Genomic DNA, 12,629 nt, shown 5'->3' with positions numbered 1-12,629 from the left:
AATTTTAGGTTTTTTTTTTTGACACGATAATAAAAAACAAAAATTATTTTGACTATCGATTTTTTACATGCTTTCTATTGATATTCTAAGAATACAAAACATAAATAATATAAGAAAAAAATGAAATTTTAAAAACTGCAGGTCGGCGAAATAGAGACTGATGAATCCTTTCCGTGACCTAAAATGAAAATTTATGCGAAATCCGTGAAGAGTAAAAGTGTAGTTATCGCACTACAAAATGGTGGAGGTTTGAAAAAAGTTTCGTATTTACCGTTTTTTTGTGGTTCGGAATTTTTTAAAAATAAAAAAAATTCTTTCGAAAGCTCTTCGTAGTGCGATACTATAATTTATAAGAAAGTTCTGTTTATAATTTCATGTGAATCGGTTGAGTAGAACTTGAGATATCATGCACACCGTTCTTATTAAAGTAGTTATGAGAAAAACGAGTTTAAAGTTTGAGAATTAGTCGCGCGCAGTCACAAAATGAGCTGTAACTCGGAAAATAAATTGAATTTCGAAAAATCCTCTTAGGGACATTTTCTTGAAGGGTTATACTATAAAAATATGCAAAAATCGATTTTTTTGAATCTCTAAACCAGAATACCGCCTTAATACACATATTTGAAAATGCTGTTTTCTTGAAATTCTGTTGTATTTTCACCAAGAGGTTGGGTGTAGTCAGAGACATGAAATATTTATAACTTTAAAAATATTTTTTTTATTTGCCTGTAAATTAATTTATTTCGTAAAAGTAAGAAAAAAACAACATTATATAAGGTTTCGAATTGAAAATACAGATATTTGGAAAATAAATATTTGTAAATTTAAATGTAATGCCTGTTTGTGTTGATCCAGTTCCAATCTTTACTACTATTATCTGCGAGTATTTTAAGTATCTAATAAAAAAACACTCTTTATAAATTAAATTATCATTTTTAATCAGTATGCATATCTTTTCATTGTTTTATCTAACGACATAACCTTTGAATATTGAAGACTTAAGCTCCGCATAGTCGCTTTAAGTTTCTTTCGTTCTTTCTGAGTGCCAGTACTGGTTTGATAATTCTGAATTTCGAAATAATATGTGAACAATAAGCGTTGTGCATTTTAGCTTCTGAGGCGTTTAATTTACACATTGTCAGGTGGGTAAAGTTCTATGTTGTTGTGTTGCTTGATTGGTGCAAGTGCGAACATCGTTATTGCAGTGATCGTAAAATAAACATATGGCAGAGTGCGCATTTCACGAAATTTACGGCAATGCACACATCGAAACAATCATACAATAACTTAAAAAAGAACTAAAACCGTAATTAATAATAAATTCCTATGTATATGTACATAACTACAAGTAATTTGGTATCAGCCCATTAGCGAGAAGCTAAATAATATTATATCGTATGTGTGATACTTAAACGCTAAGTAATTTAGAAAATTCTTTTCACATTAATGAAGAAAACAGTTTATCACTGGTTTTATGACTTTGATGTTAATAACAAAAATGATGAATAAACAAATTTTTTTAACAGCTAAATTATATGACTATTTCCATGTGCTATGCCTACATTGAACCTCCGTTATGTTGTCAACCTATAGATTTGGAATAAACGATTTCGTATCCGAGCTTTACCTACGCCTGTAATCGACGCCCAGTATATTGCGTGCCTATTAGAAAAAATATATAATATATGGAAAAATGTAATATTTGGAAATTAAAAATTTTTAAATACTTGCAATTTACCGTTATAAAAGCTGAATTAAACGAACGTGTAAAACTATGTGTCATTCCCTCAGTTTCGGAGAGTATTGATTGTATTTGTACCGCCTCGTCCATTCGATTTCTTAGGAACTCCCAAGTGTTTGCGTGATCTGCTGAGCTGTCCTGCAGCATAAACAGTTCTGTCATCTTCATTATTGTAGCTAAGCCAATGCGACGTGTATACCAGCCAAACTGCGAGAATAATATATTGAACAATTAATAACATTAATATATGTATATATAAATTACGTATATATATCAACTACTTACATCTACGGACCGATCGCCGGCATAATAGCAAATATCATCGACCAGCGTCAAAACCTGAGCTAACGAGTTGGCGGCATTCTTTGGCAACGCTATCAGCGCTAATGCCTGTGACCATTGTGCCTTGTATGGGAGAACCATCTCCAGCCGAGTGCGCACGGCACGCACCAAAAAGTCCAATGGATCACCAACGGCCAACTTGCCGTTTTGTGTCTCTTCCTGTAAGCGGCGCACAACTTCATCATTGCATTTGCCATAAAAGTAGGCAACAAGCGCATAGCCGCCATCTGGGAACATGCCATGCACCACGCTGGGGAAGCCAGCTTCCTCGGCGCCCTTTGCAATGGCATCACGTGTCCAACCCAACGTGGGTACATGTGGCAGGGCAGCTTCTAGGATTTGTGCGCGTATGGCGTTTATTTTTGCAGTTTTAGCCTCATCCTCTGTCTGCGCCTCTTCGGTTGACCTTTTCTCTTCATATTCACGCTCTCTCTGCTCTTCACGTTCGCGGAACTTGTCTATGGATTCCATGCTGTCAATGTTGCTTGTGGATGTGGTGGACTTGAAGCGTGTGGCATTTGTGTGAAGGAGTGAAGTGGAAAAATTTGTGGGAGCGGCGAGTACGAGTGGAACATGACTCTTACTTTGGTTTAACTGCGAATGTGCACGATGTCGTTGCGTTAGCAATGTGGAGGCATCAGCGCTGCAGGCAACAATGGAGCTGTGAGCACCTGAAGTAAGGAGCAAATTACTAAATAACTAAATTAACTTGGCAAATACCATTTTTTTCTCTAATCTCTAACGTTCTCGGCACGCTTTTAAGCATTAAAAAAACATCACTTATAAAAATATATATTTTGAATATTAGTTTTATTTTAATTTTTTTTTTTAATAAATAATACAATTACAAATAATTTCGTTAGACGACAGCGCTCTTCGAAATTCTGTTCGCGCTCTCAACGCACTCAACTGTGCGTCCTAGGAGGCTTCGTATCAGATCGAATGTACACAAATTTTGATTGAGTATTTCAGTTTTACGTTGACGAGTCAACTCCGTATCCAATTTTCCGCTTTCAGTTGTGGCATTGGCTATATTTATATCGAGGATTTCTAAATTTTTACGATCTGCCTCTACTTCGCCATCTAATCCACATTCCACACGTTTCAATTCGGCCTTATAATGTGCCACAGATATATCCAATCCTTTACGTAGTGGCACAAGGAATTGTTTCTCTATTTCCGGCATTATGTCCCAGAGTCCCGTGCGATTTTGTAGATCTTTAATGGCGAAGAATCGTAAAGCGTTCAGCGAGGAAATCACCTTGTCGGCATTCTCAATAAGGTCCGTTTTTGCGCCTTGAGGTAAACGGCATATGTATTGTAAGAAGATTGTGTGGAAATCCTTGCCAGAAAAGGATGAAGGTAACTCTTCTGCTGAAACTAGAGCATTTGCTACCAGATCTTTATACAATATAGCCAAATAGCCAGAGATGCCATGGTGCGCTACAGTTCGCAGCAGATTTTTTAAAACCAAATATTTACCCTCATCATCAAACTGTAATATATACTGACGCAAAAGTTTAACGCCGATCTGTCTTAGAAAATTTTGCGACGAATATCCAACAACGTTGCAAAGAGAATTACAAAAATTCTTATGCACGTCGAGTTGCAAGCAAATAGCAGGTATCTTTGTAGTGGAAAGTTTGCCACACAGTCGCTTTGCCAGCAGAAGTGCGCGTTCATACAATGGTGGTTCTTCATGAGCCAATAATTCGTTTACATAATACAAACTTGATTCAAATATGTAAAGTGGTGAATAAATTTTTGGCACACAGTTCAAACTAACTTCCTCAACAAACACCATATAAAAGTAAATTGCTAAAGACTCTAAAGGCAATTTTTCTTCTATTAGAAATATATCGTTTGAGCTCATTTCATGTACACCTTTCTCGCCATTCAAGCAACGTTTCCAACGCACACGCTGCTCACCCACGGAAAGTAGACGTAGTGGATCGACTAAGCAACGAGTGCCACTTTCTGTTAGTTTGCGAGCGCATTGTATTGTATATGTATTTGTCCTGCGTTGATCTGCTGTTAAGTCTAATAACGCTAATGGCTTTCCAAGCATTTGTATTAGGAAACAACAAAGTACATTACGCCTATTAATACCCGTTTCGAAGAATGGTTGCTCAACTGGACGTTGCTTTGAGAGCACATCATTTAATAGTGGTTCGTAGAACAGATTTAATGTGATATAATGCATCAATAATTTTTCAATTTCCGCATTTTGCTCAAGTAGTCGCCCTTGTTTTTTGTCATAGCCTTCCTGCAGATATTTCGGCAGTGGTAATCCTTCGATACGCGTGTGTATAGAATTTAAACTCCATTCAAGTGCTTGCGGTTTTCTTTCACCCATTCGCAGTAACACCTCTTGTAAGGCACGCAATGATGAAGAGAATACATATTCTGATTTCTGTTCTTCAATAAGTTCTAACAGCTCTAGCAATAGTTCCTCCATCGGCCCGTAGGTTGCAATTAAATATAATAATTCCTCTGCACAATTGTATAACGGAAGTTGTTCTTCGTGAACTTGCGTTGTGAGATTGGGTATGCAAACATCATGGAACAGATCAATACCAACAGTTTTAAGGCAGTCCACATTACGCTCAGATTCCGTCTCGCTGGTAAATAATAAAGCAACGCCATCATATTGTTTCTCTTTAATAAGTTGCTTTACGAGTTCAACCAAATTTGTGGCACCCATCTGGACAGCCGGCTTGTCACTTGTCAACTGTTGGTGCTCGAACAAATACTCCATATGGCTTCTCTTTAAAACGCCTTCAACTTGGTAATTTCAAATACTTTATGTCGAACTGAATTTAATTGACATTTATTTAATTTATAAAACGATTACTTTTAAGTATTTCTGATTCGCAAATATAAATTTTGTTAGCACAGCTGAGTGCATAAGAACTGTTCTCAGTCTAATTTGACAGCGTTTGTCAATGCACGTTATGTCAACGTTGTGAAATAATTTATAAAATTTTATTTATTTAACTATTAACCGACTTGCACCACATTATGTTGAGCTTCATAAAACAAATCTCTACTTACTTAAGGGCATAAGCATCCTTTGCAATCGTGTTGTTTTATATAATACACTTAAATGCACCATTTTTACAATTTATGATTAGAACTGCTCACAAAACACTGCATTCATTCGTTCTAAATGCGCGTTTTCAACAGTTCCTATAGCGTTACCAGAAAGTTAAATTGAATATGTCACTTTAAAATTTTAAAATAAGATACAATTAATAATTCTACAAATATTTATCAAAAACTATTATATTATGCTTGTAGTTTATTTCACATACATATATCTCTTTAATAACTCTTACAAGACGGTGAGTGAACAGTTTCTTCTTATGCTAATATTTTCTGTATGAAAAATTAAGCTTACCAGTGTTCCCGATAACAAACGATTTGACTCCCTAAAAGTTGAAAAAAAATCCCTTAAATCTCCCTAACAATAAACATTTTTAAATTATGTAGTAAATTATTATTTCATGTGTTATATATTAAATTATAATAACATTTATTCATGAAAATAATGAAACTTTATTGAATTGATGATGAATTTAAAATTATAAATAAAAATTTACATTTTTACTTTTTTAAATCAGCTCTGTTATCTTTTAGGTTAATATGTCGGCTCTAAACTAATGCTATGTTCGGACCGACATTGAAAACATTTTGAACATACATTTGTTGTGGAATCTAAGTGGTTTGGACCGACAATATCTGTTTTCGATGAGTTTTCACTGACAACTGTCAATAGCGGCATTCTCTTGCTCTTGCAAGATTGCACGATGACACGAAATGCAAAAATCCTATACCGAAATATGCAAGGTCAAGAGAGCACCCATTGAAGAATCTAGTGATATATGACGGCACGAAAATAAAAGTGGGTTTTGATCTGAGATATTTATAGCCATAGCAAATAATTTTCTGCGTGTGTTTGTTGTTGTGCCGTTGCGCCAAGAGGAAAATTCTGCAATTCGTGCACCGTGACAATTTAGAGCCGGCAAAATATGTCTTCCAATAAAATCGGTTAAGCTAGAGCAGGCACCGATTATAATGAGTGCAATGTAAATTTTCAAGTAGTTTTCCGCAAAAACTGTGTTTTCGTTTGACAGATTTTACATGGACGAAAACACAAGTTATTGAATTAGAATATGTTTTGAAGAAAAAAAATTACCAAATGTAAGTATGAGTCGTATAATATTTGGAAATTGAACGCACAATTTTAAATTTCGTGGGACTACCCTAAGCTTTGTTATCGATAAGCAAGTTGAAACGAGTAACCAATATCGAATGATGTTCGCATCTACTCGGTATCATTACATTTCTCTCTTGCTCATTTTCGTTTAAGATTTGAAAGGGCCAAGTTGTGTTTGCGCTGGTTTTCGACTAATATTCTGTTTTCATTACCATCTCCGGTCAGTAGCAGATTTTGATAATGCGTTTGTAAAGTGATAAAAAAAGAAAAGTTGTTTAATAAATAAAATATTCTGAATGAAAGTTGAGTTGCTTTGGTGTAAAGAAGTTATGGCCATAAGAATCGGTTAATTTTGCTGTGAAAGTTGGCAGATAATAGCTGAAAGTGCTTAATAAGAAATTTTCCTAACAAGAGGGTGGATTTTCACTTCTCCACTTTTCTCTTCAACTGCCTGTGTTTGTTGTATCAAAGTTCGTTGATTGAGTTTTTTGTGCGAAAAAGTAAAGTGCAAAACGCATACAAAGTGAATTAAAAGCAGATGAAATTGTGTTCTTAAAAGTATGGTTAAATATCGTAGCCATTTTTAATAATATAAAAAAGTTTAAAGTTAACAAAATGTTTAATATAAGAATTCGACACTTTTACAAGTAAATCACATTCGGTAGTGTTTAAAAACAAAGCCAAATGAAATCGGTATAGAGAAGATATAAAAATAACTTAGGAGCAAGGCATTTAAATTACAAGTTTCCGCCGCAGACGCGTTCGTCCAGTTCGAAAAGAAGTTGGATACGCCAAGCGGTTGGGCCAAACACACAAAAAAGCGAGAAAGAAAAACGGCTACCAGTCAAAGCGCTTACTTAAACGGCAACAAAGACGATAACAGTTGGAAGGGCACAGAAGGCCACTAGCCTGACTGGCAACTACAGCCTCAACGCAATAGCCAACAACGACAATCCCCTCCGTTGTTGCACCGCCAACATCTACTCTTTGAGTTTCCGGTAAATCCTGTTTTGCTGGCGTGCATTGCTGCGCTCCAGTTGCGCTCCACTTGACTTTCGCCGCAAAAATTCTGCACAAATTGGGTAAGATGTCGACGCGCTCCCAGTTGACGAAGGATTTAAACGGTGAGTAATGATTGCAGTTATTGAACTAAGGCATATGCATTTCTCTTGTTTATGTGCAGTACATAAATTGTCAATTCAAGCTTTTAATTATTTGTTAAGCTGCCTACAATGTGTATGTGTTGTATGTGGGTGTGCTCGTAAAAACCTTGTGTGTATGCTGTGTTTCTTCTACAGCACGTAAGTATGCTTCCACCCAAATTACACTCGTGTGCGGTGAATCGTGCTTATATGCCTCTTTCGTTTTCGGCATGTCCTCCGCATATTCGTGTTTCGTTTCCTTCGCTACCCGGCTTCTTACATCCACCCACACAATTTTGCCAACCCAATAGCTTGTTTACTGCTCTGAATTGCATTTTATATCTTACTCCTCTCAAAAATGTGTTTTAGTCTGCATTACACTTCTTCATTTTCTTCATACACTGCGTTTGACGTTGTTTCTTTCATTATTTGTAAGATTTGTTTTGAAGTTATCTTATGAGGTACGCATTGTTCTGGTCCTTGCTTTGACACTTTTTACATCCGATTCTGAGCTTTGACATGTTCATGATAAAAGAAACTTCAGCTGGTATTTCATTAAGTAAATGCATGTAGAATTATAAAACCACAATTTAAATACAAATGAATCTATTATCTGCCTCAATATTTTGTTGGTCATAAACGTTTTATAGTACATATAAGGAGTGTGTTGACTTAGTTTTCTCTCATTAGCGGACCACTTAGTAAAATGGATTAATAGTTAAAACAAATATATGTATTTATCTAATTATGCACATACTTATGTGGTTTATAAAGCTGTGAAGAAGGCTGGGATAAGTAAGTATTCCTATGTAATATTTTTTATCTTTCCATTTTGTGGCCACCGCCGAATGAGTCATAATTTATTGTGCACCTACTATACATTCTCATATATGTACATGTGTTTATTGGGTCACCGAAATATGAATTGCCTATGTATGAAAGGCTGTTTGCTGTTATTGTTGAAATTTTAATTGTCCTGGTTTGACTTGTAATTCTTAAAGATGTGTTTACTGGCGGAACTAGGTATAAACAAAAAGAAACACCAACTTGGAACGTTTGCAGAGACGTGACGAAGCACAAAAGGATTACTTACATACAAATATGCTTGTGTTGTATATGTATATTGTAAAATAGATAGCATATCCTATGTAAGCATACACAAGATTTGGAAACAAATTTAGAAAAATACATACATACATACATATGAAACTACATACATAGATACGTGACTTCATATTGCCGAAATCTCTACTAGCAGAAGGAAATGCGGTAGTGACAGCAAAAAAAAGTGTAACAATAAAGCAAGCGTGTGAACGTGTAAAACATTTCAGGCATTGAAATATAAATCCCTGCAGGAATGGATGGGCATCCTTACGAGTTATGAGTATATTCATATACTTAAGAATATAAGTAAACGTATGAGAAATGCCGCAGTGCACGAAAACAGGTTGTTGGCCAAAATACAGAAAAGGAGGAGAAAAAGTGACCGCAAAATGCAGAATGATAAAGTAACAGCAAATGTAACATTGTTGTGGTTGCTAAATTTGTTGTTTTTGAGGGAGTCGTCCGATAGTGAAGTCAAATAATATTTAAATTTTATACAGAGCTACTGAAATGTGCGAATAAAGTTTGTGTTTAAGAATAATAAATAACAAATGTAACCGAACATTTTTTTTTTGTACACTTCCAACTTGCACAAATCATATTTCGGAAAATACCTTCAGATTTTATATCGTAAAATATAATATGTAACAGTGTTAATTTTCAATCGTTTGCTTTGCATTTAGCACTGTTTCACGAAACGAAATTAAGTGGTATAATTGAGTTAGGCGTTAAATTGAGTTTTATTAGTTGCAGGACAACAACCAAGTGACAAATTATTACATAGCTTCGCAAGCATTTGTGTGCTTGCCTGACCAGTGCGCGACAGCAACACCACCACACCAACTCGTACGTAATCTATTTAACGCGTCGTGATTTTCCACAAATTCTTGTTGCAAGTGCTCTGCCAGCCGGGCAGGTCGTTGTCCTTTAATGGCTCGATGAAATGCGGTCGTTTTCGTAATTGCTTGCATAATTGCAGGATATGATGGAATGAAAACTTACTGCCACTATTCGACTACCTGGCCATCCTAGCTGCCCGTAAACAGGATATTGTTGTCTGAGGTTAAGGAAATTCGCGCACAAATATTTATTTATGTGGGATTGTGCTCGTACTTCAGCTGCATATTGCCTCCTTCGTAAATATATGGTTGGTTTGCTCATGTGGTGTGGCATTTGTGCATTCATAAAGGCGAATGTGTTTGTGCTTCCGGCGCTCAGCAGGTGTTTGCAGGGTAAAGTAGCTGCAAAATTTTCCTGCAATTTCCGAACTGTTGTTCTTTGTTTGCGTAGAAATGTGCACACAAGTGCAATACAAGCTCACCTGAATAGTTTATTAGTTCAGGCTCCGATTTCGTGGGAATTTTACTTCTTCGCTGCAAATAAGACTTGTCGGATTTTTGATTCGTATTAAGTTGTCACAAATGTAAGAATTTAAGGTATTCATTCATTAATTAGGTGTTTGGGCGATTTTTTGATGAGCAATTTCATGAAAGTCGGATTTACGTAACCGAAACGTACATGGATTTATATCCGCTTAATAACTTGTCTCTCGGGTTTATTCGCCAAGATGTAAGACGCACGTTTTATGCCATTACAACACCAGTAAAAACACTACACTCGACTAATCCTATGAAAGTCCGGCTACGGAATCGAAATGTTCTCAGAAATATATGTACATATACATGGATACAGATTTATTTCCGTCTACAAAATTAATCAAAGCCGCTTTACAAATGTTTATGCCACTAAAAAAAACAACAAAAAGTACAAAATTAAGTATTAGAGTACCGAATATACAAAAAAATTTTAAAATTGTGAAAAAGAGTCTGAAAGTTAGCATAAATCAATTCATGGTGATAAACTCTGTATGAGTATGTTGAGAACCCCCCTTCTGTATGTAGCAACATGTTACTTTTTTGTAGAGCGCAACTTTTCGTTTCAGAAATTTTCGTAAAAATTTTTCTTTTCCTTTGCTGTTAAAAAAATCATACAACAACACTCGTCATTTTCTAAATAAACTTAAAGCTCGTTTCTTGAACAAAACAATAAGTAAATATAAATTCTTAGTTTTTATTAAATTCGCGAACGCTTGCAACAACACAAAACTTATTTCTTGAGTATTGAGTGAAAAAAAAAAATTGAAAAAGTATTCCACAAAGAATGGCCAGCAAATTCATAACAATAATGCGCTATCTGGGCGAATTCTCCGGCACAGCGTTGTTGGTGGCGCTCCACTGTCTCGGCTGTGCAGACGGCAGCGATATGTTGAAAGTTCAATATGGGCTCGTCGTCATGATCATAGTGCACTGTTTCGGCTTCGTGTCGGGCGGGCATGCGAATCCTTGCATCACACTCGCCTGCTATATGATGCGTTACATTTCTTTTAAAATGGCGCTCATTTACATGTTGGCGCAGTTTTTGGGTGCGCTCACTGGTTTCTTTCTACTAACCGCCATGCTGCCGTCCGACGCCATCTCAAAGGATTTGTGTCTGGTGAAGTCGAATGGTGGTCTATCGTGGGATCAAGCGTTCGTCATTGAGCTGGTGTTGACCACAACCTTAATCTTCGGTTGGTGTGCATTGTGGGATGCCAGAAACTCCTCGTATTTGGACTCCGTGTCGTTGCGCATTGGGTTACTGGTTGCCGCCTGCTCACTAGCTGGTGTAAGTGTAGTATAATGCTTACTTGTATTCCATCGTCTTAAACAGTTTTCAAATTTAATATTTGTGTAGGGGCAATGGACCGGTGCTACCATGAATCCAGCCATTGTGCTCGTACCGGCAGCCTACCACGGCAAACACGATGATACGCCCATCTTTATGGCCAGTCAATTCTCAGCTGGCATTTTCGCACCCGTGCTATGGAAACTTTTGTTTTCGCCCCGCAGCTTTTTTAATAGTAAGCCCTGTTAGATCGTCTGTAAGCGTCAATCCATACACTGGTACTGTTCGTTAATGCGTTGGCCGAATTGAAAGTAGATTTCGTAAATCATTCGTAAATTTTATTGACTCCTTATATTTATTTGTACAATTTATTTTTGCTGAATTATAAATTGAAAGTTTGTGAATAAAATTTCCCGAAATTGTGCGGTATAAACGAACATGATTTATTTTGTACATAGTGAAGTGATAAGTAACGGGTTTTTCAATAAGAGCGCTACAAAAGTTTTTTTTTTAAATAAAACAAAACGGTTTGAGATATCAATACGGAGTCCATCAATCATCGCTAGCTTGTTGGCATAGACCATCGACTTGACGTGGCCCCACAAATCCACGATCCGTCCTGTTAAAACCACATATTTTCCAAGTCCGTATCATCCAATTCGGGCCAAAAATATTCCGTTATCATTGAGCGGTAGTGATTCCCATTCACAGCAACATGCCGGTCTTGATCATCACGAAGAACTATGGACCAATGACGCCGCCGATTTTTCGATGAAAACCCAGATCATTTTCAAGTTGTTGCTCAACCCAATTCACGAACATACGACAATTCTGATGTTCAACCGATTTCATTTCTGTCGGCAATTTGAACTTATAAAGATATACTAGGCCAAGATCTTTTCACAAAATTCGCCACAACGACGGCACAGGGATGTCCAACGCTTAAGAACGACGTGTGAGATACTGATGTGGGTCTTCCTCAATTGATGCGCTGGCGGCAGCAATATCCTCGACACTATGGGCACTTCTTTGTCTCACTGGCTCGGAAACATTTTGTATTAAAAAATTTTCCACTAGATTGTTCATCTGACAGGTCGATTATGACGACAATAAATTGGACGTAGCGCTCTTAAAGTTGTGGCCACTGACTCTGAATTTCGTTAGTACATTTTAATGATTTCGGCTCGTTGTTGGATCGTATTCCATGATGAAATGGCAAACCTTACTGAAGAGAAATGTCAAAAGAGCGGGTTACATGGGTTTCCTGAGTAAAAAAACAGTCTTTTTTTCAACAATTTTTTTCTCATATAAAAAATGATGTATTGTATTGTTACATTTTTGGCAGACATTTTTACAAAAAAATAAAATAAAATTTCAAATAGTTGTAATCGAAAAAAATCCTTCGTTCAAGTCTTTA

At 36.3% G+C, this 12,629-nt stretch overlaps 3 protein-coding genes across 3 annotated transcripts; 1 reads left to right on the top strand and 2 right to left on the bottom strand.

Moving 5' to 3' along the window:
- Window positions 1-913: 913 nt before the first annotated feature.
- LOC120771193 (ubiquinone biosynthesis protein COQ9, mitochondrial) lies at window positions 914-5,263 on the bottom strand. Its single transcript, XM_040099089.1, has 4 exons — window positions 5,138-5,263; window positions 2,027-2,754; window positions 1,739-1,948; window positions 914-1,662 (listed from the first exon to the last, which is right to left on the bottom strand). Exons 1-4 carry the CDS (start codon window positions 5,196-5,198, stop codon window positions 1,624-1,626), a joined length of 1,038 nt encoding a protein of 345 aa, XP_039955023.1. The 5' UTR covers window positions 5,199-5,263; the 3' UTR covers window positions 914-1,623.
- Window positions 2,888-5,030, bottom strand: LOC120771192 (glomulin). The gene has a single exon (XM_040099088.1). It carries the CDS (start codon window positions 4,839-4,841, stop codon window positions 2,943-2,945), a length of 1,899 nt encoding a protein of 632 aa, XP_039955022.1. The 5' UTR covers window positions 4,842-5,030; the 3' UTR covers window positions 2,888-2,942.
- A 5,243-nt stretch (window positions 5,264-10,506) lies between the features above and the next one.
- Window positions 10,507-11,649, top strand: LOC120772858 (aquaporin-2). Its single transcript, XM_040101677.1, has 2 exons — window positions 10,507-11,212; window positions 11,282-11,649. The coding sequence occupies exons 1-2, from the start codon at window positions 10,709-10,711 to the stop codon at window positions 11,459-11,461; spliced, it is 684 nt and encodes a 227-aa protein (XP_039957611.1). The 5' UTR covers window positions 10,507-10,708; the 3' UTR covers window positions 11,462-11,649.
- The last annotated feature ends 980 nt before the right edge of the window (window positions 11,650-12,629 follow it).

Source organism: Bactrocera tryoni, chromosome 3, assembly GCF_016617805.1.
Source record: "Bactrocera tryoni isolate S06 chromosome 3, CSIRO_BtryS06_freeze2, whole genome shotgun sequence".
NCBI lineage: Eukaryota > Metazoa > Arthropoda > Insecta > Diptera > Tephritidae > Bactrocera > Bactrocera tryoni.
This window is presented reverse-complemented; position numbering and strand designations above follow the sequence as displayed.

Bases quoted from the DNA above. Each gene is read 5' to 3' on its own strand.
- LOC120771192 (XM_040099088.1), bottom strand. From the start codon at position 4,841: ATGGAGTATTTGTTCGAGCACCAACAGTTGACAAGTGACAAGCCGGCT.
- LOC120771193 (XM_040099089.1), bottom strand. From the start codon at position 5,198: ATGGTGCATTTAAGTGTATTATATAAAACAACACGATTGCAAAGGATG. The intron at 2,755-5,137 runs GTAAGTAGAGAT...TCCTTACTTCAG, and splicing joins AAGGATGCTTATGCCCTTAA to GTGCTCACAGCTCCATTGTT. The intron at 1,663-1,738 runs GTAAATTGCAAG...TTTTTCTAATAG, and splicing joins TTAATTCAGCTTTTATAACG to GCACGCAATATACTGGGCGT.
- LOC120772858 (XM_040101677.1), top strand. From the start codon at position 10,709: ATGGCCAGCAAATTCATAACAATAATGCGCTATCTGGGCGAATTCTCC. The intron at 11,213-11,281 runs GTAAGTGTAGTA...ATATTTGTGTAG, and splicing joins CCGCCTGCTCACTAGCTGGT to GGGCAATGGACCGGTGCTAC.